This window comes from Balaenoptera borealis, assembly GCF_965194805.1.
Source record: "Balaenoptera borealis genome assembly, chromosome: 12".
NCBI lineage: Eukaryota > Metazoa > Chordata > Mammalia > Artiodactyla > Balaenopteridae > Balaenoptera > Balaenoptera borealis.
The window spans coordinates 107,312,925-107,335,767 of NC_138869.1; the positions used below are offsets into that span (position 1 = coordinate 107,312,925).

The 22,843-nt window shown below is 54.8% G+C and overlaps 1 protein-coding gene and 1 long non-coding RNA gene across 2 annotated transcripts; both read left to right on the top strand.

Annotated features, from left to right (window-relative positions):
• The first annotated feature begins 3,262 nt into the window (after positions 1 to 3,262).
• Positions 3,263 to 9,467, top strand: LOC309607477. The gene is made up of 2 exons (XR_014232414.1): positions 3,263 to 3,402; positions 7,054 to 9,467. It is a non-coding gene; the product is annotated as an uncharacterized lncRNA (long non-coding RNA).
• Positions 9,468 to 19,214: 9,747 nt separating this feature from the next.
• TUBB2B (tubulin beta 2B class IIb) lies at positions 19,215 to 22,293 on the top strand. The gene is made up of 4 exons (XM_082346038.1): positions 19,215 to 19,401; positions 20,149 to 20,257; positions 20,515 to 20,625; positions 20,967 to 22,293. Exons 1-4 carry the CDS (start codon positions 19,345 to 19,347, stop codon positions 22,025 to 22,027), a joined length of 1,338 nt encoding a protein of 445 aa, XP_082202164.1. The 5' UTR covers positions 19,215 to 19,344; the 3' UTR covers positions 22,028 to 22,293.
• The last annotated feature ends 550 nt before the right edge of the window (positions 22,294 to 22,843 follow it).

Here is a 22,843-nt window from a genome sequence, read left to right on the forward strand (position 1 = left end):
CCACGGCCCACAGAGGCAAAGGCCCAGCAGGAGGCTGTGAAAGAGGCCAGCCTACCAGCTGTCTGCTTGAAGAGAGGAAGGTGCCCCGGTGTTTCGACTCATCCCTCTCTTCTTTCTGCCACCGGTTTGGGTTGTGAGCTTTGGTGTGAATTTCATTCACCAAGAACCAAGAACTACAGGGTTTCGATGATGGCTAAGAGAACTGCCCATGGGGAGGACACCTGTCAGCTCCCCACCAAGTGAGGAAAGGTGAGTCCTGGGTTCGTGATGTGCCCACCTGGAGATGCAGCTGCCCCCGGGCACGTGCCCAGTGAGTCACAGGAACATCGAGGATGTTTACAGCATCACAGGATTCTCTCACGAGATCCTTGCGCCTTTAATCCAAAATCAAACCCAAACTCTGTTATATGCCATGGTTGGTAATGTGGTATCTGGGTTAGTAATAGATCAGGTTATGCTGTGGTAACATTTTAGCCCTGAAATGGCAGTGCCGTGATGTAACAAACTCTATCTTCAGCTCAGGATGTATTTCTAGCTTGGGATGCAGGCAAGGGGGTAAGAGGTAGGGTGGGGTCTCTGCTCCACGTGGTCCTTCAAGGACCCAGACTGCTCCTTGGGTCACAGCTGCAGGGTTGGGTCCAGCCTTTCGATGCTCCAACTTAGAAGTGACACATCACACCCTCTCGTAGCCCATTAGCCAGAGATAGTCACCTGTCACTGCCTACCTGCCGGGGGTAGAGGGGTTACAAGCTGTGGGGGGCAGATGGAGTGTTTGATGAGCACCAATGTCCCTGCCACAGTGACAAAACAGATCATGACTTACTGAGAGCCTCTGCATCTGCCAACCAGCATTGTCCAGATTTTCCAGAGGCCTGAGGTCAGGAGGCGAGGCCCAAAGCTGCGTCTACCACCCCAAGTGCTTGAACTATCTGAGTCATTGTCTAACCCGAAGAGTACATGATAACCCGCAGCCTACTCCAGATCTGTTCCCCCACCAAAGCCGACGAACCTTCTCCAACTGAACTTAAGTCCACCTCCGTCCTGTGCCTGTGGATAGAGATTAGCCCTCCTCACACACTGGCCCTACGTAACCTCCAGGGCACCACCCAGAGGTTTGTATCTCTGGATGGTGCCCTGGAGGACTCCGCCCCCCTCCCCTGCTTCCGGACTATTCCCGCCAGGGTGTAGACACGTCCTTCAAACCTATTTTTGTCTCCCCAGTGACTCTGATCACCCCCACCCCTGCAATTCCTCACCCTTTCTTTCCTGAACTCACTCCCCTGGGCTGCCCTTCCCGTCACCGAGCTGCTGCCACTGAGGCCGCCAAAGAGCCCGGCGTGTCAGAGCCCGAGCCCAACACGGTCTCCTCCCAGCCTGGGCTACCGTGGCTTCCAGGCTGTCCCGGGCTGTCTCTCCCTCGTGCTGGGTCACAGTCCCAGCCTCCTCTGTTCTGGGGTCCACCCTCTCCCCTAGCTGCTCTCCCTCTCGCCCCCCAGCCCATAGCTTACGAAGCTCCTACACACTGACTTCTCCCAAATTTGTGTCTCTGGGGCCAGCCTCCTTCCTGAGCCCCAACCCTATAAGGTCGGCTGCCCACCCAGCATCTCCATCTGAATGTGCCTAGAGACCTCTAAGTTTACAAGGGTCCCCCAGGAAGTCTGCCCCCCACCCCCGCTGTCTCCCCCCTCGGAACGCGGCCCCTGATTCGTAGGTGTTCAGGCATCTTCCTCTCACACCTGCGTCTTCCTCTCACACCTGCGTCTCCCTCTCACACCTGCATCTCCCTCATCAGCAAATCCTACTAGCTCTCTGCATCACCTCCGCTGTCGCCTGTCCTCTGGACTCAGGCGCTAACCTTCTAAATGGTCCCCCTGCCCCACCCTCATCCCCTTACCATCTACTCTCAACGTAACAGAGTGAGTCCTTTAAAGTGGCTTTCCTCTTACCTCATTTTTGAAATAGGAGGATTAGATTCTCCAACCAAAATTGCCTAATATGAGCAGTCTGTTTCCAGGGAAGTCTTCCAGAATGTTCCCCTTCCTGGGGGCTATCAGAACCGTTCCTATTTCTTTTTTAATTTCCCCTGTCAGTCCTCGAATCCCCCAAAAGCTATATGCCCAGTGCGTCCACCTCTTCCCTGGCCTTCCCCGCCCAGTCTCCACAAGTGCAGACAAAATATTTGTGCTGGCAGCAGCTGTCCCAGAGCTTTCCTTAGCTCGCAAAAGAAACCCCTGCCCTAGTCCTGATGTCATCAGGCTCTGGCACCAAAGGAAAATTAGATAATCCTATCAGTTTGCTCCAGAGGGAAACAAACCTTAAAGTGGGCAGACACAAGTTGTCACTGTGATCACAGAATCATCCGCCCTGAGATTTTTCTGTAACTCTTTGAAAGATGTCAATACAGTTTCTTTATCGACTACGCTTCAGTACAGCCCCGCCTGCCCCCACCCCCGAGGTTAACCTGCTCAGCGCCGGCCGCAGACCGGCCTCCCACGCCCTCACTCCACGCCGGACTCGGCAGGAGCCCCAGTTCCACCCTAGGACGGAGCAGGTCTGGTCCTTGCCTCTGACTGACCCATGAGCGACGAATAAAAAGGTCCCCCCCAGTCCGGCTGGCCAGGGGAGCAGCCGCGTGGGTGCTCACAGTCCCCGGGAAGGACGACACGAGCCCAGGATTTAGGGGAGCAAAGCAGGAAAGGGGGTTCCAACAAGGGACGTGGCCGTGCGTCCTCACGCCGGTGACCCCTGCTTCTCCCAGAAGCTTCTAGGGCGCACGGAGCTGGGGGAAGAGCATTTCATCTTGACCCCCAGGCAGACACCAGACGATAATTAACAATGGGGGGGTGGGTGCAGGGCCGCACTGTGCGGGGGGCCAGGTTAGTCCGGGCAGGGCGCCGGGCCTGATGGGGGACGATCAGGCGGACAGGGAGAAGCTTATGAGCCAGGCCGGGGAGCGTGTGTCCTGCAGGCAGAGAGGCCCAGCCGGCGGGAGGGGTTCACGAGTGGGAGACCCTCACGACGATCCTGTGAGGTGGGTGTTGTGACTCGAGTTTTCAAACAAGGGAATGAAGCCCAGGATAGACAAGAGGCCCAGAAGGCACTTGGTCACTGCGGGCGGAGCATGGCCTCTATGGGCACCACCGGGGCCCCCTCCCCCGTCAGGGGGCGGGGCTGACCGCCGCGGGGAGCCAGGGTGGAGGGGGTGCACAGGCTGCGGGGTGTCGGGGGGGGGGGGCTGCTCCACGCCGCCCTCCCACGGCAGCTCCCACAGCTGGACATCTGCTGTGGCCCTGAAGGCGGACAGCGACGCTGGGGCCGTGTCACCAACGTCAGTGGGACCTGCTGTCTCTCCTCCCGGACCTCAGAATTCCCCACAATCCCGGTGTTTCCTATTTCAGTGAAGTAAGTGTTGGTCTCAATGTGATTTTACTTTGTGACTCAGCACTTTTCAGATAAGCAAAGTCACACACCTGGAGGGGGACCCTTTTCACGGATGGCGTGTACCCCCTGGGGCGGGGAAATGTGGTCGTCGTGCGTGTGACTGTGTTGGGGGGGGTGACCTGAAGGCTCCGGGGCGCAGGTGGGGTCGGTGGCACTATGAGACTCGCAAGGAAGCAGAGACACAGCTGCCGGCGGAAGATGGAGCTTAATCCCTATGCCCAGCGCCGGGCCCGCCTCTGGGCGCAGCCCCTGAGGCTTTCGCAGAATCCTCGCCCACACTTCAGAGCTGAGCCCGCCATCAGCAGACACGGAGGACAGGGAACAAAAGCCTGCGTGTGTGCGCGTGTGTGTGTGTGCGTGTCTCCTGCTGAAAGGATCATGTGATGCAGGAATCCATCCGCAGAGGCCCTGCCGTGGGAGGGGCCGATGGGGCTGGCTGTTCGGCACGTTGGGGGGTGTCTCAAGAATGTCAAAGCCCCTTCCCCGCCTTGGTGCCCGGACGCTGCGTGAGTCACGGCCCGTGGGCCAGCCCCTCGGCCCCGAGCCCCCTCCTAGTGTGTAGACGGGTCTGCTCTTGGCACAAAGGAGACCTCCTTTGCCCGGAACATGGCTGCTGGGCGGGTCCGTTTCTGGTGTTTTCTTCCTGGCCCTGAAGACGAGCCCAGCGACCCAATAAAGGAAGACGCGGCCCATGAAAGCAGCTGTATTTCAAGGAGAGCGGGGAGCAAGCCAAGGGAAAAAATGAAAAGATCCAGAGACAAAACGCCCATTCACGGGTTCACTCGGCAAACATTTACTGAGGCCATCTGTGCTCCAGGCCCCGCGCTGAGTGCCGGGGGCACAAAGATGCCCTTGAGCGCGCGCCCCGCCCCCGGCTGCCCACCCCGCTCCCCGGGCCGCGAGCAGAGGGAGGGCGGCACCCCTCCATCCACGCACCGCGTCGCAGGGCCGGGAGCGCGGGTGTGTGAACGCGCATCGCACCGGGATGAATGGACCTCACAGTGAGGGGCGCAGACGCATCCAGCGCTGCTGGATTCCTGGTGCCACGGGTCAGGACCGCGGTACTGTCTGGGGCGAGGGACGGAGGCCACCAAGGGGCTCTGGAAGGTGTGCAGTGTCCGCTAGGACAGCCGTGGAGCCGTGCGCTGTGCTCTGAGCACTTTCTGAATCTATCCTTGAATAGCTTAAGAATCTGTGTGTCTCTGCAGATGTTTGTGTACTGACTCAGAGAGCAGGAGGTCTTTAAAGGCAGCTGTTCTACATACTACCTTTGCGCAGAACCAGATCTAAACGGTACTGGTCCCTTCCGTATTCACCCCAGACTTCATCAGTCTCCACCAAAAAGGTCTTTATCTCAGTCCATAAAATGCAGCAATTAAGCCCATTGATCCTAATGATGGCCCCTGGCTTGCACAGAGGTGAGTTCCCAAGCAGTTTTTCACTTATTCATGCATATGTTTATCCTACAAACAATTATTGAACGACTACTTTGTGCCAGGCACCAGGGGAACAAAAAAAAAAAAAAAAATGAGGAAGACAAAGCTCTTTCTAGAGAAAGAAATGGAAAAGCAAATAGCTACAATGCAGCTCAGTAAGGGCTGGGCTAAAAGTAAGCAGAGTGACTTGGGCAGTTCACCCAGCGCAGACTGAGCCCTTAGGAGGGCTTCCTGGAAGAGGTGGAGTGGAGTGGGAGGATGCAGAGGAGTCAGATGGACCAGGTGGGAGGCCTGGGCTGGGCACAGGCACCAAGGGGGGGAAGTGCAGGGCGCTCAGAAGGTGGGGTCAGCACTGAGGACACAGCTGGGGGCACAGGACAGAGTGGGCTCAGAGCCTGTTAAATGGATAGGGAGAGAGATGAGCTGAGAAAGGGCAGCGAGACAGAGGAAAAGGGAGGATTAAATTCAGCCAGATCCTCCCAATGAAAAGCCTCATCTGAGCATCCGGACACCCACTTAGAGTGGTGACCTTGCCTTAAAAAGGGAGGAAATTCCGACACAGGCTACAACACAGAGGAACCTTGAGGACATGGTGCTCCAGTGAATAAGCCAGACACAAAAGGACAAATACTTGAGGGTTCCACTTCTCTGAGGTCCCTAGAGGGGTCAGACTGAGAGAGACAGAAAGTAGATGGTGGGGCAGGGCCCCATGAGCGAGAGGAATGGGGAGTTAGGGTTTAATGGGGACAGAGTTTCGGTTTTGCAAGATGAAAAGAGTTCTGTGGATGGACAGTGGTGATGGTTGCACAACAGTGTGAATGTACTTGATACCACAGACCTGTGTGCTTCAAAATGGTTAAGACGGTAAATTTTACGTTATGTGAGCTTTACCAATATTAAAATTTTTTTTAAAAAAAGAAGGGTGACCCTAGCTCAGAAGGTCAAATACATTCACACGATGTATTTAACCAAGTCTCATCACCCTAAGAAGCCTCCACACACTCTGCTGCCCAAACTGTACCAGGTCCTCTTGACACAGCCTGGGACCTGGGACCCTTTGCTGCAGTGCTTGCACCTGAACAAACAACTCCTAGAGCACCAAAATACAAAGACACTATAAGGGATGAAAAATAACTGCACGCATGCCCAGCTGGGGCAAATTATGAACAACAAGGCCAAAACCCAGCTGCCACTTCTGAGGTGCCGGGAGCCAAAGCAGGGTCCTGCGCATGCCCCCTGCACACGGTGCCACCAGAGGGGTGGGCAGTCCACCTAAGCCACACCTCTGATCCGCCCCATCCGCAGCCCATCTAAGGGACCAGCCTGCCCTCCTCAGGGAGCAAGCAAGGGCACCTGCTACTTGTTTTCGCTCCCTCGTGCTGCAGAGTCCTAATAAAGCCTCGCCTGGAGTTCTCCTCTGGCCTCTTACCGATTTCTATTGATTAAAGAGTCCAGGGCTTCCCTGGTGGCGCAGTGGTTAAGAATCCGCCTGCTAATGCAGGGGACACGGGTTCGAGCCCTGGTCCGGGAAGATCCCACGTGCCGCGGAGCAACTAAGCCCGTGCGCCACAACTACTGAGCCTGCACGCCACAACTACTGAAGCCCGTGTGCCTAGAACCCGTGCTCCGCAACAAGAGAAGCCACCTCAATGAGAAGCCCGCGCACCGCAACAAAGAGTAGCCCCTCTCTCAGCAACTAGAGAAAACCTGCGTGCAGCAGCGAAGACCCAATGCAGCCAAAAGTTAAATAAATGAATAAAAAAAAAAAAAGAGTCCAAGGACCCAGGCTGGTAACACTCCGAGAATCCAGAGCAAATCACAAATTGTTACTAACGTTGCAGTTCTCCTGTAAACTTCTGCATCAACTTCACTTCCAAGGGCCCCACTGGGTCAGTCGCCCCCTTTCTGGGCACTGCCCTCTGGAAGCTGCTGCTAAGAGCCCCCCCCTCCCCAGCAAGGCTTCCCAGCCCAGAAGTACCGCTGTTCAGCCGTTGCCCACCGCTTGCCCAGGCCTGCCCTCCCGCCATCACCAGCCCCACAGCGAGCCCACCTGAAGCCTCAGCACCAGGCTGCGGAGGCCAAGGCTGAAGAGCCACCTCCTTGCCCACAGGATTCCAGGCGTGAAGTCTGTGCTTTGCCCACTTCCACCTCGCAACTCCTTGTACTTTCCTTCCAGTTGCAGCACGGCAGTGCGATTCCGGGTCCCAGTTCTGACGCTGGGTTCTTCCCAACCATTTTGGCACAAGGTCCTATGCCCTCCCATCCCCTCATCTACCGGTGACAGTCGTTCCCAGGCGGGCACCTACCTACTTGGCACTGGGGGCCGCTGCCTGAGCCTCACGTCCACACGTCAGCGACCCGGGGGAGCGTCTGTATTCCCTAGTTTCTCCGTTTAGGTCGCAGTTTGAGCCCAAACTGGACGTTCTTCCCACTCTGCTCTCCCGCTTCGTCTGTGCGACCTGGGCTCCCCTTGGTAGCGTCTTTAAGGCTTCGCTCCAGGTTCAAGAGGACGTCACCACACGTCTAACTGCGTCACCGGCTCCCTGACCCGCGCTTCTCCTGTATCCCGGCCCTGGCCTCCGCACGGCCCAGTCCAGCGACAAGAGCGACAGCAACGCAACCCCTGTGCTCGACGGGCCCGCACCCGCCTGCGGCCCTCCAGGGACCTGCAGGATGGCCGCTGAGGCTGCGGGGCGAGCGCCCCGCCCTCCGAGCCCATCCCTCCCGCGCAGACACCGCGGACACCCTGCAGCCCGTGGAGGAAGGAGCCCGGGGGGGGCGGGGGGAGCCGCAGGCCTGCAGCTGCCCCTCTCACCGCTCAGACCCGCGTGGGGCTCGAGGCAAGGAGAACCGGGCCCACCTGCCGGCTTCACAGAGCCCCGTGGGCTCTGGAGACTCTCACAGCTGCTACAGGCCTCAGCTAAGGGGCCGCAGACGGCGGGGGTCTTCAGCGAATCGCCGTCTCGCGGCTAAAATGAAAACCCTCCACGGGGGTCACGGAGCTCCCCACGCCCAGCCTCCCACCCCCCTGCACCCCGCCCCGTCTGCCGCTCACGCACACTTTCCCAGACAAGGCCCTTCCCTGGCACCCTGGCCGACACCGCGGTGGGCTCCTGGCGTGCTCGCCCAGCAGACGCGGAGCCTGGGGCCACGCGGAGTCCCTCTCCCAGGAGTTTGATTGGGGCCCTAGGGAGATTCAGTCTCCCCTTCTCTCTCTCTCCCCCTCTCTCTCTCCCCCTCTCTCTCTCTCCCCCTCTCTCTCTCTCTCTCTGTCTTTCTCTCTCTCTCTCCCCCTGTGGCTGGTCTGTAGCAAAAAGGCTTCAAGGTGACAACAGAAAGTAGGTTCACCTTTGCCTTCGGCCTAGCAGTCACCTTCGTGATGACCCTGTAATGACTAAAGATGCCAATTTTTAGGCGGAGAGTTTGCTTCCTTGTTTTTTATTTTTTTTTCCAACAAAATCCCAGACTCAATCGCTTGTTTTCTCACACCAGGATCTATAATCATTCAGAGAGAAACAGAACAGGGGTAGGGGGGTGGGAGGAGATTGGAGGATGGGTTAGTGTCGTTACCGCGAGTGTCAGCGTGACGCACCTGACCGCACCTCGTCTCACAAGCCGTCCCAGACTCATTGTCACCAGGTGTTTGCAACCTTTAATTACCCGTCTGACCACACGCTTGATTTAACAGAGAAAAGAAAGGCTTGGAGAAGCATAAAAACAGGATGAACAAAACCAATGAGGGCAAGGAAATAAGGAAGAAAAAACATCAAAAACCAGGAACCATACTTTTCTAACTTGACAACTTCGGCTGCAGCTTAGCTCCAGGAGGGCAGGGGTTTCTGCCCTATTCATTCACCGCTGTCTTTCTGGGCCTAGAACAGGGCCTGACACATGGCAAATATTTGTTGGATGAATTCGGTGGCCTCTAAGTCCACTTTAAAGGATCAAGCTGGGTGTGCCAGCTGCAAGACAGCACCTCCAGAGGCCAAGACCCTGGCCCTGACCCCACCATGGGGGTCCCAGCTCACCCTCGGGAGGAGGCCAGAGCCGTCCCGCTCTCCCCTCCCCGGGAAAGGCCCACCAGGCCCTTTCCTCTGCCCACCTGGGGAAAACGTCAGAACCGGAGTGGCTTTGGGAAGCAAGCTCTGTTTCCTCACCCTCACCCTCCACTGTGACATAACCCACTCTCCCGTGTCCTTCTGGTCATGAAAAAAGCTGGGCCTGAGAAGTCTGTGCACCTTTCAAGTGGCAGAGTGCTAACCCGCTCGGGAACACACCTAATTTCAATCGGTTTCCAGGATGAAGGCAGCGACTAGGACAAAGGAACAGGCCCCTGTGGTCATTCCAGATCATCTGATTCCCAAGTGAGGAAATTGTTACGATGCAAAGGTGGGCACCTCGCTACACTTCAAATTACAATGAGGTTTTTTCTTTCTCCCTCTTAAGGTACCTTGACAACAATTCTGAACTTTAAAAATATTTGTTAAAGGTATTTCATTTTCATCATATTTTCATAATGTTTAAAGTAATTTGCCAACTACTTGAATTGTGGTAACCAAAATAAAACAGGTACTGCTGTAGGCGGCTGCATATGCAGAGTCTTCTTCATTTGTGGCTCAGAGGGCACAACTTCAGGTCAGCCTGGGAAAATAAAAAATTCGATACAAAAGAGAACAATAGAAATGGGTTTGAAGCACAGGGATGTTTCCAGCAGCCCGTTCATCGTCATGACGAGGGTCTGGGAGACGCCTGACAGTCGTCCTGTGAGCAGCCACGAGACAAGGTCACCTCTGGAGCCTGAAGACATTCCTGAATCTTGCAAAAGGTGGAGGCAAGCAGTGCAGGGCTCTGGGATGGGAGGAGGGCGGGGGAGGCTGCCTGAGGTCAGAACAGAGCTCTGAGGGCCTGGGATTCTAGAGCGGGGCTCTGCAGGGCCTCCCCCCATGTGAGAGCCTGCTCCGAGGGGGCAGTGTTCCCTAGGCCTGGAGGGGGAGCCCGGCGGGAGCAAGGGGTGGGAGACGGCGCAGAGGCCGGAAGCCACCCACGGTGAGGAGGTGTCCAAGCGGACCCCGTGGGCACCCTCCGTCCTCCAGTTGAAAGCCGGGGTTCTCTGAGGCCAGCCTCACCTGTGACATCATCACTGTCAAAGGGAAGAGGTTTCTGGGTTTACTGATGATGGCTCCTGGAGCCCGTGGCAGAGGCACATTTGTTCCAGAAACTGCATATGATCCCCTTGGCCCATCCGCAGATCATTTGGGGCGTATCTCTTCCCTAAGAGAAGAGAAATCCAGAGCTGTGGGTACCGCGTCCTCGTGGGTGTGAGCAGAGCAGCGGGAGAAGGGGATTTCTCTCCGGAAGTCACACGTTTGACTGCCTCAATTTCTGTCCTCAGTTGGCATATTTCCCCTCCACTCCAGCGAGAACAGCGGGCCAGCTATCACCTGCTTCCCCCACGAGGGTCAGCCTGGGGTTTTGTGAGATCTCTCTGCTGCCATTCTGCATTCAGTGTGTCTTCTTCCTCTGCTTGTAAGGTTTCACTTCCTCTGCAGCTGGCGGCTTCTGCGTTTCTTTTCCCATTTATACCAGTCGTGAAGCAGCTGCGTTTTCAGAACCCTGTATGGTATTTCTTTTGAGAGAGGTCATTACAGATCTCTGCTTTGTGCTGCAAGGTTTTTTCTTTCATTTTCCAGCAGAATTTCGGCCAAATGTCAGTCCAACTGACCTCTCAGCAGTCAGCTTATGTTGGAAACAAAGGATTTAGCAAAGATTTGTCTGTGAGCTCTTCATCTTCCTCCTTCTCTGGTTTCTTTAAAAATAATGTCACTCCAGTGATTGGCCTGTGCTTCCACTGCAAAATGCAATGATTTAAAACTTCAATTTCCTTTTCTCTGCAAGCGAGCCTCCTCACACATCTTTCTAAGAGTTTCCACGTAATTTTATTAGTTCACTGAGCTCAGAGCATTTCTCATTCCTCCATCGCTGCTCCGCGCTGCTCTTAAATTTAGTCATTTTCTTCGTAAGCCTGGTGGACCGTAGACTTCATCTTTACTAATTTAGCTTCATTACAGCATTTTGCTGGGGAGGGCCTCTGTGAGTTTTACAGAATTCCTTATAAAAACTGTGTTATTTCCATAGAATTTTGACTTCCCAATAGCTTGTCCTGTTTCTTTCCATGGCATTTATCCTTAGTCATCAAAATAAGAAGCGGATTTTCTGCTGCAATCTGGTTCCTTTCTTCAAGGCCCCGGCGTGTCTCTAAGCCCACTCACCTCCTCAGACAGACTCTTATTTTGCATCCTGAGTTCTTCAAGAGATACCTTTATTGCTTTGATCTTCTCTCTAAAATCTTACAATTTGTTGAGAATTTTATATTTTCATGGGACATTTTTCAATGTCTGGGCATCTGTTGTTCCATCACTGGAAATCTTCTATTCTTTGTAGCAGAGAAGCTTCCAGAATAAACTGGCAAACAACCAATTCCCTGTAAGGAGGTAATAATTCCAATTTACAGGGAACTTGATGATGATCCGGCAGCCTCAGGTCCTTGGCCAGGGTCACTACCAGCATCTTGGAAGAGCATTTCCACAGAACTCCTCAACTGAAGGGCTTCCGTATCTGTTTCTGGGCTATATTCAGAGATACCATTATCTCTTAGGTCACGTGCTTTCAAACAGCCAACCTTTCTAAGATTTATTTCTATTTCTACATTCTCTGGATCCTTTTTTTTTTTTTCTTTCCAAAATGACTCACAGAAACTACATTTCCTCAGTTCTTCTACGTTCAAAAATATTTATTTGTTACCTTTAAAATTAAAAGGCAATGCAACTGGATATACAAATATTTGGGCACACTTTCCTTGAAAATTTTATAGGAATTGTTCTATCATCTTCTAGTATTGAATATTGTTTTAGAAAAGTCTGGACAACTGTGGGTTTTTTTTTCCACCTGTGTAAATGACTTGGTCTCTTTTCGGCCTCTAACCCGCTTCTGTGTGGGTTGGAAATAGCTGGGTTCTCTGGTTGCCATATATTCGGGGTATTTTCTTTACTGGAGGAATATTTACTGTTTGCCTGCACTTAGTTTCAGACAATGGGGGCGATATAAAGGCTAATAAGACATGGCTCCTGCCATCAACAGAGTCCTCGATGGGACGAACTCTAATCTCACGCAGAGGTCTTGAGATGGGACAGGCAGCCTTTGCAGCGTGGGAAGAAACTGTGAGAACTCCTCTTTATACTTATTTCCCGTAAAAATAAAGAAATGATACTTTAGTTAATGTTCCCAATGATGCTGGCGCCTCGCAGGACCCTGCATCCTGTGGTTACGTGTTGTGAATCATTCCCTGGAAAGGAGGAAACAACGATGGGTTTACCAACACGTTATCTAGATTTTGTTCCCCTGACCCTCACAACTGGGCAAGGAAGGGGCTCAAAACACTACAACAAAGAAATTGCAAAGTGAAGATGATATTAGTGATGCAAACATATAAACAAATAAGATGGCAGAGCTGACACTCTGCTCCTTCCATGGGCTCTTAGTCAAGCCCATTGCCAGGTAAGAAAACCATGAGGAGCTCAAGTCTGGCGAGATGTTCGCCAGAATAAAATTAAAAGTTATACAAAAGTGTATTTGAGAGGTTGATTAACTTCTGATATCATTCACAGTACAACTCATACTAAGTATATGGTACCTTGAGATACTGGCTCATAAAAATAAGTATAGGGTACTTCCCTGGTGGCGCAGTGGTTGAGAATCCGCCTGCCAATGCAGGGGACACGGGTTTGAGCCCTGGTCTGGGAAGATCACATGCCGTGGAGCAGCTAAGTCCATGTGCCACAAGTACTGAGCCCACACGCCTAGAGCCCATGCTCTGCAACAAGAGAAGCCACGGCAATCACCGCAACGAAGAGTAGCCCCTGCTCGCTGCAACTAGAGAAAAGCCCGCGTGCAGCAACAAAGACCCAATGCAGCCAAAAATAAATAAAATAAATGTTTACAATAAATAAATATATACAATTTATGTATAAATAAATATACATATACAGTATTGGGCAATATGCATCCTCAACTCTTTTTTTAATGGGTGGAGGTGTGCAATGAAAAAGCCCAGTGATCACTGCTTTAATGCAACAAATGCAAAACCGGCATTAACCACGTGAAGAAGCCTCTGGCGGAGCAGAGCATCTTCAGTTCGTTGTTCCTGGCAACAGGGGGACGAATCACAGAGAGCTGAGCTGCAGCATGAAGAACAATTGAAATGTCACCGGCTGAAGAAGAGGAGAGGGTAACTCCAGGTCGATGGCACAGCATGAGCAGAGACGCAGAGGCTGAGAAAACACGTCCTGAAAGGAGATGGGCAGGCAGGTCCAAGTCTCCTGGGATGTACTGTAGAGGCAGAGGGTGCAGGTGACCCTGGGATGGCAGATCACCCGGACTGGAGCAGCCTGAACTCTGCGCTAAGACTGTGGACCACAGGGAGTCCATGGAGACGAATGAACAAGGAGCCAACAGTACTGAGATGCCTCTGACACCACTTTTGGGGCAGAAGGAGGAGCAATAAATGATGAAATTGATACTGGTTTTTAAAGTATCTATCTACTGTCTATCTATGTATCTATCATCTATGTATCTATCTATGTATCTGTCTATCAATCATTGAGAAACTTGGGGCACCATATTAGCATCAAGACAAAAAAGGTGCTACTAGAGGGGCTTCCCTGGTGGCGCAGTGGTTGAGAATCTGCCTGCCAATGCAGGGAACACGGGTTCGAGCCCTGGTCTGGGAAGATCCCACATGCCGCGGAGCAACTAGGCCCGTGAGCCACAACTACTGAGCCTGCGCGTCTGGAGCCTGTGCTCCGCAACAAGAGGCCGCGACAGTGAGAGGCCTGCGCACTGCGATGAAGAGTGGCCCCCGCTCGCCACAACTAGAGAAAGCCCTCTCACAGAAACGAAGACCCAACACAGCCAAAAATTAATTAATTAATTAATTTTTTTAAAAAAAGGTGCCACTAGATATTTCATAGATAGTGAGGAACTAATTCTTTATTTTTAATTGTGGTAAAATGCACATAAACATAAAATTTTCCATCTCAACCATTTTTACACACACAGGTCAGTGGCGTTAAGTTCATTCACGTTGTCGTGCAATCATCACCACCATCCTCTCCGGAACACTTTTCATCTTGCAAAACTGAAACTCTGTCCCCATTACTTACTCCCCATCCCCTCCCCCAGCCCCTGGCCCCCACCATCCTGCTGTCTCTATGAATCTGACTACTCTAGGTACCTTGTATACATGAAATTATACAGTATTTGTCTTTTCATAACTAGCTTATTTCACTGAGCATAATATCTTCAGGGTTCATCCATGTTGTACCAGGTGTCAGAATTTCCTTCCTTTTTAAGGCTGAAGAGTATTCCATGTATGTGTAGACCACATTTGGTCTTTTTGTACATTCATCTATTGCTGAACACTTAGGGTTACTTCCACCGTGGGCTATTGTGAATAACGCTGCTGTGGACAGGGGTGTACAAATATCTCTTCGAAATTCTGCTTTCAGTTCTTCCGGAGATATGTGAGAAACCAAATCTTTTGATACGTTTCCTCTCCAGTGGTTATTTTGAAAGAGGTAGAGGGTTCTCCCAGAGGCACTCTTAATGCATTATTTTCTTGAAAATGTACCATGAATATGTGGTGCCCACTAAAAAGGAGGCTGGACACGTCAAGCCAAGAGCTCCTGCTCAGAAGGTGACCTGTTTCTGCAGTGAAGACATCGTTAATGGAGACCAGACATCTAAATCCAAGAGGCCAAGGGTGTTAACTCTATGTATTTGTGTGCATCTATCTGAACACATGTTTTAATTCTATTTAAGTGGCAAGCAAAGGTCTGGGGCAAATGGTGAGCTGCCTGAATCCCCACGAGCACCCGTGGCTGGTGGACCGGTTTCTACTGGGGGGTCGGGGAGCGGCAGCCCCACAGTCACATCAACACTACAGCGATCTGCGCTGAAACTTGAAATGGCTCCCCTCATACCTTCTGTGTGTAGCATTCATTTCATAAGGAGTTTATTTCTACGTTTGTTGATTTCATGGGCTGCACCTGTCAATCTTAGTATGCTCTAATGTTCCCATTCAAGGGTGGTTTCTACTCTGCTTCTATTTTCCGCCCAGTCTGACTCTGTGTCACGAGGAGATGCCGTTCACCTAGGATTCACAGAGCCCGCATCCTCTGGCCTGCCCTCCCCCAGCCCAAGAATCTTACAAATCCCTGATAGTGTAGGGGAGGGGAGGCCGCTTATAAAAGGGAAGCTGTGCCCGGGAAAGCCGGGGTCCGACTCCCTCTGCCGATCTGTAGGACAAAGAAGGCAAAGCTCTTCGGTGAAAGCTCAGCGCTCTCAGTCTGGACCGAGGCCATTTTAAACCCAGATTCAGTCACCGGCCATGGGAAAACAGCCAGCCTCACGGCGGAACAAAAGTAAATGTCGCCCCACACTCTGCATTCACGGTCTCGGAATTTTCTCTGCTCATCTTCGTCTTTTGTTACCTGGGCCTTCTGGTCCCCATAGAGCCCCACGACTGCGGAAGGACAAGGGCTTGAGGCTCCCACCCAGGCAGCCCTTTGATTAAAGAGCCCCCGGGGCAGCTCTGCCGGGAGCTGCTGGCTTCTCATGGGGGGAGGGAAGGCCCGGGAGGAAACGGGGGACAGTAGGACATCAACAGGGGGAGTGACAAAGCTGAGAAAGCACATGTCTCGGCGAGTCCCGTGAACCCCCCTCCACCACCCCCTCCCCGCAGTCACAAGACAGGGCTGGACCCCTTCCTAGGCCCAATTCTCTGGGCATTTGACTCCTTTGCATAAATGTTAGGGTTGGTAGCTTTCCAATATTTCTAGCTGGAGAGCATTGAGACGAGTAAAAAAGGAAATAATGATGGATTTGCAGTCTCTTTCTTTCGATTCCTCTTCATTCATTGGCTAAGTGTCGGTTGCCTAGGAAACCGCGTGCATCTCGGCTGCAGAGTCGGCTGGCAGGCTACCGGGCCTGTGAGCTGTGTATTAAGTGGTGAATGCAAGCAGGCAGTGGGAAAATCCGAAAGCTACAAGTCTTGCAATTTCAGTGTGTGTAAAAACACATATCTTGCTTTAAGAAAACAACGCTTTAAAAATTTACTACCAAATCAGCTATGTAATGTCCCCTTTCTATCAGACTTCAGTTAATTAACACAACCCTGTGGCCACTTAAGAGATAAATGCAAAATCACTTGAGAATGTGCCCTTGAAAATACTCTGAAAAGTGTGAGAGCAACTAGGATTTTAATAGCTTAGGGGGAATCTTACTCACCTCAGCCACACAATGCTATTCATAAAATAAAGGTTGGATTTTATTTTACATGTGTAGTTTCTACAATGGTCTCAGGAAGGGAAAATTTAGAAATGTTAGTGCATCATTAAAGTTAATAGCATGTAAGTGATGATGAAATATACTGTTCTGACGCCTTCATGTCTGATGTACAACGACCGAGATGGAGAGGAATTGTGTGTAATACACAGACAAAAAGAAATGCTTGGATGCTGGAGGACCCAACTGAGAGCGATTTGGTTTTTTCTTTGAAAGCCCTTCACCGGCCTCTTCTCTGAGAGCTACGCAGAATAAGGGTGATAAGTGTTGGCAGGTAAACTGAAAACTTCGGGGAAAGATTTGGCTGTCATCAACACATCCTTCCGACGCAAAACCAGCTCCTTGCGAAAATTAAAATGCGCAGTATCATACTCCCAAGTTGGGGAGGGGCCGTGGAACGGTTAACGAGAATGCCCGCTCGGTAGAGGCGGGAATGCGGGCCAGTACCGGCAAATGGTCGGAAATGAAGGCAGGCCTTGAGCCAAAAGTGCTGAGTCCTCAAGGACATCCAGGCTTCCGGAAGGATGAGTTCCAGCCTCGCCTTATCCTAAGCCCCTTCCCAAAAAGAAACCCTGGAGGAAAGGGTCCTTTTATCCACATAATCTTGAACACGCGTTTCCACGCCGGGCACTCCGCGGAAATCTGGCGGTGAAACGGGAGCTGAGAAATAAACCGTTAGGTGCGGGAGCTGGTGGGGCTCAAGGTGCCGGGCGAGGAGCTCATCCCCGGGAGCGCTGCGCTCGGCGCCCGGGCGGGGCTCTAGCCGCTTGGCGCGCGTCCACACCCGCAGCGTGTGTGCGGCCCTCGCTTGGGTCCTTCCCGCGCTGCTCGGTCCCACCCGAGCCGCCACCCCCCAGGTCCGGTGCTGACACCAGGCACAGCCCTCTCTGCCTGGACGCGGTCCCCTTGCCCAGGGCTGGGAGCCGGGAAGCGGGATTCCGGCCTGAGTCCTGTCTTTAACTTGCTGTGTGACCTCGGGCATCACTCGCCCTGGACGCTTCTGCATCTGTGGGAGCTGGATTAGTAACTCGGGGCCAGGCCCCAGGTCCTTGGAGCCCCGCAAGCGGGCATGTGGACCGACCTTCCGCCCCTCTGCCCCCCGCCCCACCCCTCCCAACCCTGGCTCCGGCCGCCGCGTCTGGGGACCTCTGTCCCGAGCTGCAGTCGGGCACAAGGGGTGTTTGGGGGCGGCTGGGCTTTTGTTCTCTCTGTCTCTCTTTGTGCGCAGGGATTGGGTTGAAAGCCCCCCTTCCACCCCCAGCGGGAAGGGAGGCGATGACAGCTTGCTGATACTTCTGGGAGGCTCTCACTCAACAGCTGCGGGCTCCGCTCCGCCGCGGGAACCCGGGTCATTCGGGCCCTCGCGCCTGAGGATGAAAAGGGGTCACGTCACCTCGCAGAAGACCCCTCAAGGGTCAGGGTGGAGGAGGGGAAGCTTCACCCCCGGAATTGCGGGAGCCAGGTTCCAGCGCTCGCTCTCTCTCTCTCTCTCTCTCTCTCTCTCTCTCTCACACACACACACACACACACACACACACACACACACACACACACACACACTCACACACACACGAAAACTAACAAAGAGATCAGCTCCTTCTTGGCCTCTGTAGAAATTGTGGGTTTGAAGGAGTGTCTGGGCTGCGCGTCTGCGCACGCGCGCGGAAAGCGCCTCGGGGTCTCGGGTGACCTCTACCTCGCGGTGCCGCAGTTTTCAGGCGTGTCCCTCACCCGCAGCATCAGCAAGAAGGCTGGGGACCTCGGGGCCGCCTCGGGGTCCGGCGCCTGATGGATGACGAGAATGTTAGCGGTGGGGCGGGCGATGACCTCCCTTGGAACCCATCCCCTTTCTGGACAATAGATGGACTGAACCCAGTGCTTTTTAAATGCTCAGCTCTGGGAGGGCAGCCCACGCATTTTCCAGCTCTTTGTTCTGCCGCAGCCCCGCCCCCGAACCGCACCCTCTTCTGACCGCTGGACAGTCCAGCCCGCGCGGCCGGCCACACCCACCCCATCCACTCCCGAGGAGCAAAAGCCGACCCGCGGGGTGGGGGGGTCCTGGGTACCAGCCGGGGAGCTGTGGACTCTTGGAGAGGGTCGCGCAGGGCGGAGGAGGCGCGGAGGTCGCCCCACCCCTGGATGCTGCCGCCACAGAGAAGGGGCCCTTGGCAGAGACAAAAGAGAGGACGCGCGGATGCTGGGGGGCGGGGCGGAGGGCACCCTGGGGCTCTTGGGTCTTAGGTGTCCAAGGTCACCGCCTTCAGACCCCAACAAACTGATCACACAGGACTTTCTCCTGGGGCAGCCTGTCCTCTCCCAAGACTCTGTGCGACCGAGGTTCGGCCGCAGGACAGCCGTTGGCCTCTAAGGGCTGGGGAAAGGGGCAGTGGTCTCACCAGGGAGGGTGGCTTAGGGGTCTCCGGCCCTGGGCGGAGGAGGGCCGCAATCCTCGCTGGTAGCGAAACCTGCGCCACCCCGCCACCCCTGACACCTGCCAGCACCCGGGGCACAGCGCTCTCCTTTCTGGCGCACCTGACAGCCTCTCCACGGGCTCCAGTCCCCTGGCTCCCCCCCGTTCAGTGCCAGCTCTCCCCCCAGACACCCGGCCTGCCACCCTGGTCGCCCTCGCGTCGCCGCCCTCCGCCCTCGGTTCCTCCACCCACCCCGCAGTCGCAGTGCCCAGCTTTTCCACATCCCCCCCCCCATCCTAGACAATGCGCACGCCCCCATCCTACCCCCCGCAGCCCCCATGCCTCGCCCGGTCCGCAAGCCTGTGCTGATTGGCCGCGGGCCCGTGGTCCAGCCCCTTGGACGGTCCCTGGGGCCCGGAGCATTACGTCAGCGGGGCCTGGAGAGCGCCAGCCCGAAGGGGACTGGGGTGCTCGGGCTGGGGGCGCGGCCTGCGCGGGGCGCCCCACCCTCCTCGCATAAAAGGCCGAGCCCGCTGGGCGGACGCTCTCAGCCGGCTGGTTCCCGAGCGCGTTCCCGGTGACCCCGCAGTGGGTGTGTAGGCGGACGGACAGACTGACCAGACGCCGACCGGGGCCAGAAGAAGCGAGCCGGCACCATGCGTGAGATCGTGCACATCCAGGCGGGCCAGTGCGGCAACCAGATCGGCGCCAAGGTGGGCGCGGCGCCCGGGTGGGGTCGGGGTGGGGACGGGGACGCCGGCCTAGCGCCCCTCGGGGCTGCGGGCGCGAGCGTGGTCCTGAGCAGGCCCGCGGCTCGCCAAGCGCAGTTCTTCCCGGCTGCTTTGGGCCGCAGAGCGGGACGTGGGCCCGAGGCGCTTTCGGGGGGGATGGGGAGGAACCTCTCAACTTTCTGCTGTAACTCGTTTGGAATCCCGGTCCCTCGGCCCCCCTTTCCTCCCAGCTCTTCTCCTAGCCCGGCACGCGGGCCTGGAGAGCGCGGCGGTGTGTCCGCCGGGCTGTGTGCGCGGTTTTGCGGGCGGGGCCCCGACGCCAGGAGAATCGATTTGACGCGCTCGAACCCGAGTCGAGCTGCGGGGGGAGGGGCGGAGAGCAAGCTTCCCGAGGTCTCTGGACGTGCTTTGAACCTAAAACCCCCCTCCTTCAGCCCCCTCCGGGCCCTGTTCCCTGGCCCGCCCCCTCGGCGCCGCTGGGGTCCCTGCGCGCCCGCCCCTCCCCGCCAGACCCCAGCCTCCTGCCGCGAGCAGCTGTTCGCCCGGGAAACGCCCAGTTTCAGCTCCGTGACATTGCAAAATGCAAAAGCCCTGCGGCTGTGCAGGTCCCGCTGCCCTAAAGCTCCTGAGAGGTTGGGTTATCGGAACTGAGTCGGGGCTTTTCCCTGTGAGTCACGGCCTCTCTGAGGGGTGGGGCGAGGCTAAATGCAAGGTTTTTCTGTGTCTCAGTTTTGGGAGGTCATCAGCGATGAGCATGGGATCGACCCCACCGGCAGTTACCATGGAGACAGTGACCTGCAACTGGAGAGAATCAACGTGTACTACAATGAAGCCACTGGTGATTGCCTTTACCCCTTCCCCTCTCCCCCGGGGACTTACCCCGGGAGTGTGGCCCCAGGGGAGGGTAGACTAGCGGATTTAGGATTCCCATCTTTCCCTGAGGTTTTCCCGCGGGCGCCCCTTTGAGAATCCTGTCATCCTATGTCCTTCTTTGTTTGGGGGAAACAAGCAGCGCCTGCAAAAAGGAAGCTGGTACCAGGCCCTCCTCTCCCGAGCTCCCTGCCTGCAGGTCTGAGTCCTGCTCTGTCCCCGCAGGTAACAAATATGTGCCTCGGGCCATCCTGGTGGATCTGGAGCCGGGCACCATGGACTCGGTCAGGTCTGGACCCTTCGGCCAGATCTTCAGGCCCGACAACTTCGTGTTTGGTGAGTGACTGCCATGGCTGATGGCCTGGGAGGCTCATTTTACGCTGGGCAGCTCAGGGTGGAGGGGTGTGACCGCCTTAGAGAACGTATAGAGTTGTGTGTTGGTTTTGTCTCAATATAACCTAAAACAAAATGCCGTTCAACCTCTAATAGCCAGGTCCCTAACCCTCCTTATTTATAATTATGTCCATGACCAAATATTTTAATGTCTGGCCATTTTAACTACAACCTGAAATAATCTTCTCGGAACACTGACTCCCTGAACTCTATTAAAGGGTTTAGGGGAAAAAGGAATTGAAGGCAGTCATCAGGGTCTTATGAAGACTCTTTCCCTCTGGCAGGCCAGAGCGGTGCCGGCAACAACTGGGCCAAGGGCCACTACACGGAGGGCGCGGAGCTGGTGGACTCGGTCCTGGACGTGGTCCGGAAGGAGTCGGAGAGCTGTGACTGTCTGCAGGGCTTCCAGCTGACCCACTCGCTGGGGGGCGGCACCGGCTCCGGGATGGGTACCCTCCTCATCAGCAAGATCCGCGAGGAGTACCCCGACCGCATCATGAACACCTTCAGCGTGATGCCCTCGCCCAAGGTGTCGGACACGGTGGTGGAGCCCTACAACGCCACGCTGTCCGTGCACCAGCTCGTGGAGAACACGGACGAGACCTACTGCATCGACAACGAGGCGCTGTACGACATCTGCTTCCGCACCCTGAAGCTGACCACGCCCACCTACGGGGACCTCAACCACCTGGTGTCGGCCACCATGAGCGGGGTCACCACGTGCCTGCGCTTCCCGGGCCAGCTCAACGCCGACCTGCGCAAGCTGGCCGTGAACATGGTGCCCTTCCCGCGCCTGCACTTCTTCATGCCCGGCTTCGCGCCGCTGACCAGCCGGGGCAGCCAGCAGTACCGCGCGCTGACGGTGCCCGAGCTCACGCAGCAGATGTTCGACTCCAAGAACATGATGGCCGCCTGCGACCCGCGCCACGGCCGCTACCTGACCGTGGCCGCCATCTTCCGGGGCCGCATGTCCATGAAGGAGGTGGACGAGCAGATGCTCAACGTCCAGAACAAGAACAGCAGCTACTTCGTGGAGTGGATCCCCAACAACGTGAAGACGGCCGTGTGCGACATCCCGCCGCGCGGCCTCAAGATGTCGGCCACCTTCATCGGCAACAGCACGGCCATCCAGGAGCTGTTCAAGCGCATCTCGGAGCAGTTCACGGCCATGTTCCGCCGCAAGGCCTTCCTGCACTGGTACACGGGCGAGGGCATGGACGAGATGGAGTTCACCGAGGCCGAGAGCAACATGAACGACCTGGTGTCCGAGTACCAGCAGTACCAGGACGCCACGGCCGACGAGCAGGGGGAGTTTGAGGAGGAGGAGGGCGAGGACGAGGCCTGAGCCCCGAGCGCGGCTGGACGTGGCTGGAGGCCGCGTGGCTGGAGGCCGGGAGGAGAGCGAGGGGGAGGGGGGCTCGCGGAAGGAGAGAAGCATGGGCTGGGGTCACTGCGGCGGGGCGCTGGTTCTCTTCACTGTTGCCCGTCCGTTTTTTTGTTTTTGTTTTTTTTCCTCTTTGTAATATTGATGACATCCATGTAACATCTGAGATCTTTCTGAACTACTGTTGTAATGGCTAAAATCACATAAACGTTTGTGTCCTGATGGTGTCCTCTTTTCTGTCTCCTTCTCTTTATTAGCAATTTAAATGGCACTTTCAGAACACATTATATTGAATCCTTCCTTCAGAAAAGCGAAGGGATGGGTAAAATCTCACATGAATTTACTGTTCAGTGTGGTAAAACTGAACCAACCACAATCATACCCAATTTAAGAGGGGAGAGCAATCCGAGTTTGAAGATGCCTTCAAGTAAATATGAGTTGAGAGATGCCTGCTTGAAAGCACACTGACTATTCTCATGGAGAAACCCTACTATACCTTTATTTCCTCTACAAAAAAAAATTTGGGGGGGATAGTTACGACATGCGCACAGCACAGAATTCTAAAGCATAGAGAGTGGAAAGAAAGCCTCTCTTCCTCCTGTGTCTCTTGATGCATTTTCTTCCCCGGACGGCAAGCATTCTTATATTGTTATCTTTCTTGCGTCCTTGCAGAAATATTCCATGAGTCTTGAAACCTATTTAGATTATTCCCTCTTTCTTTCTTCACACGTTATGATACCAATACTGTTCTGCTGCCTTTTTTCACTAAACAGTGTA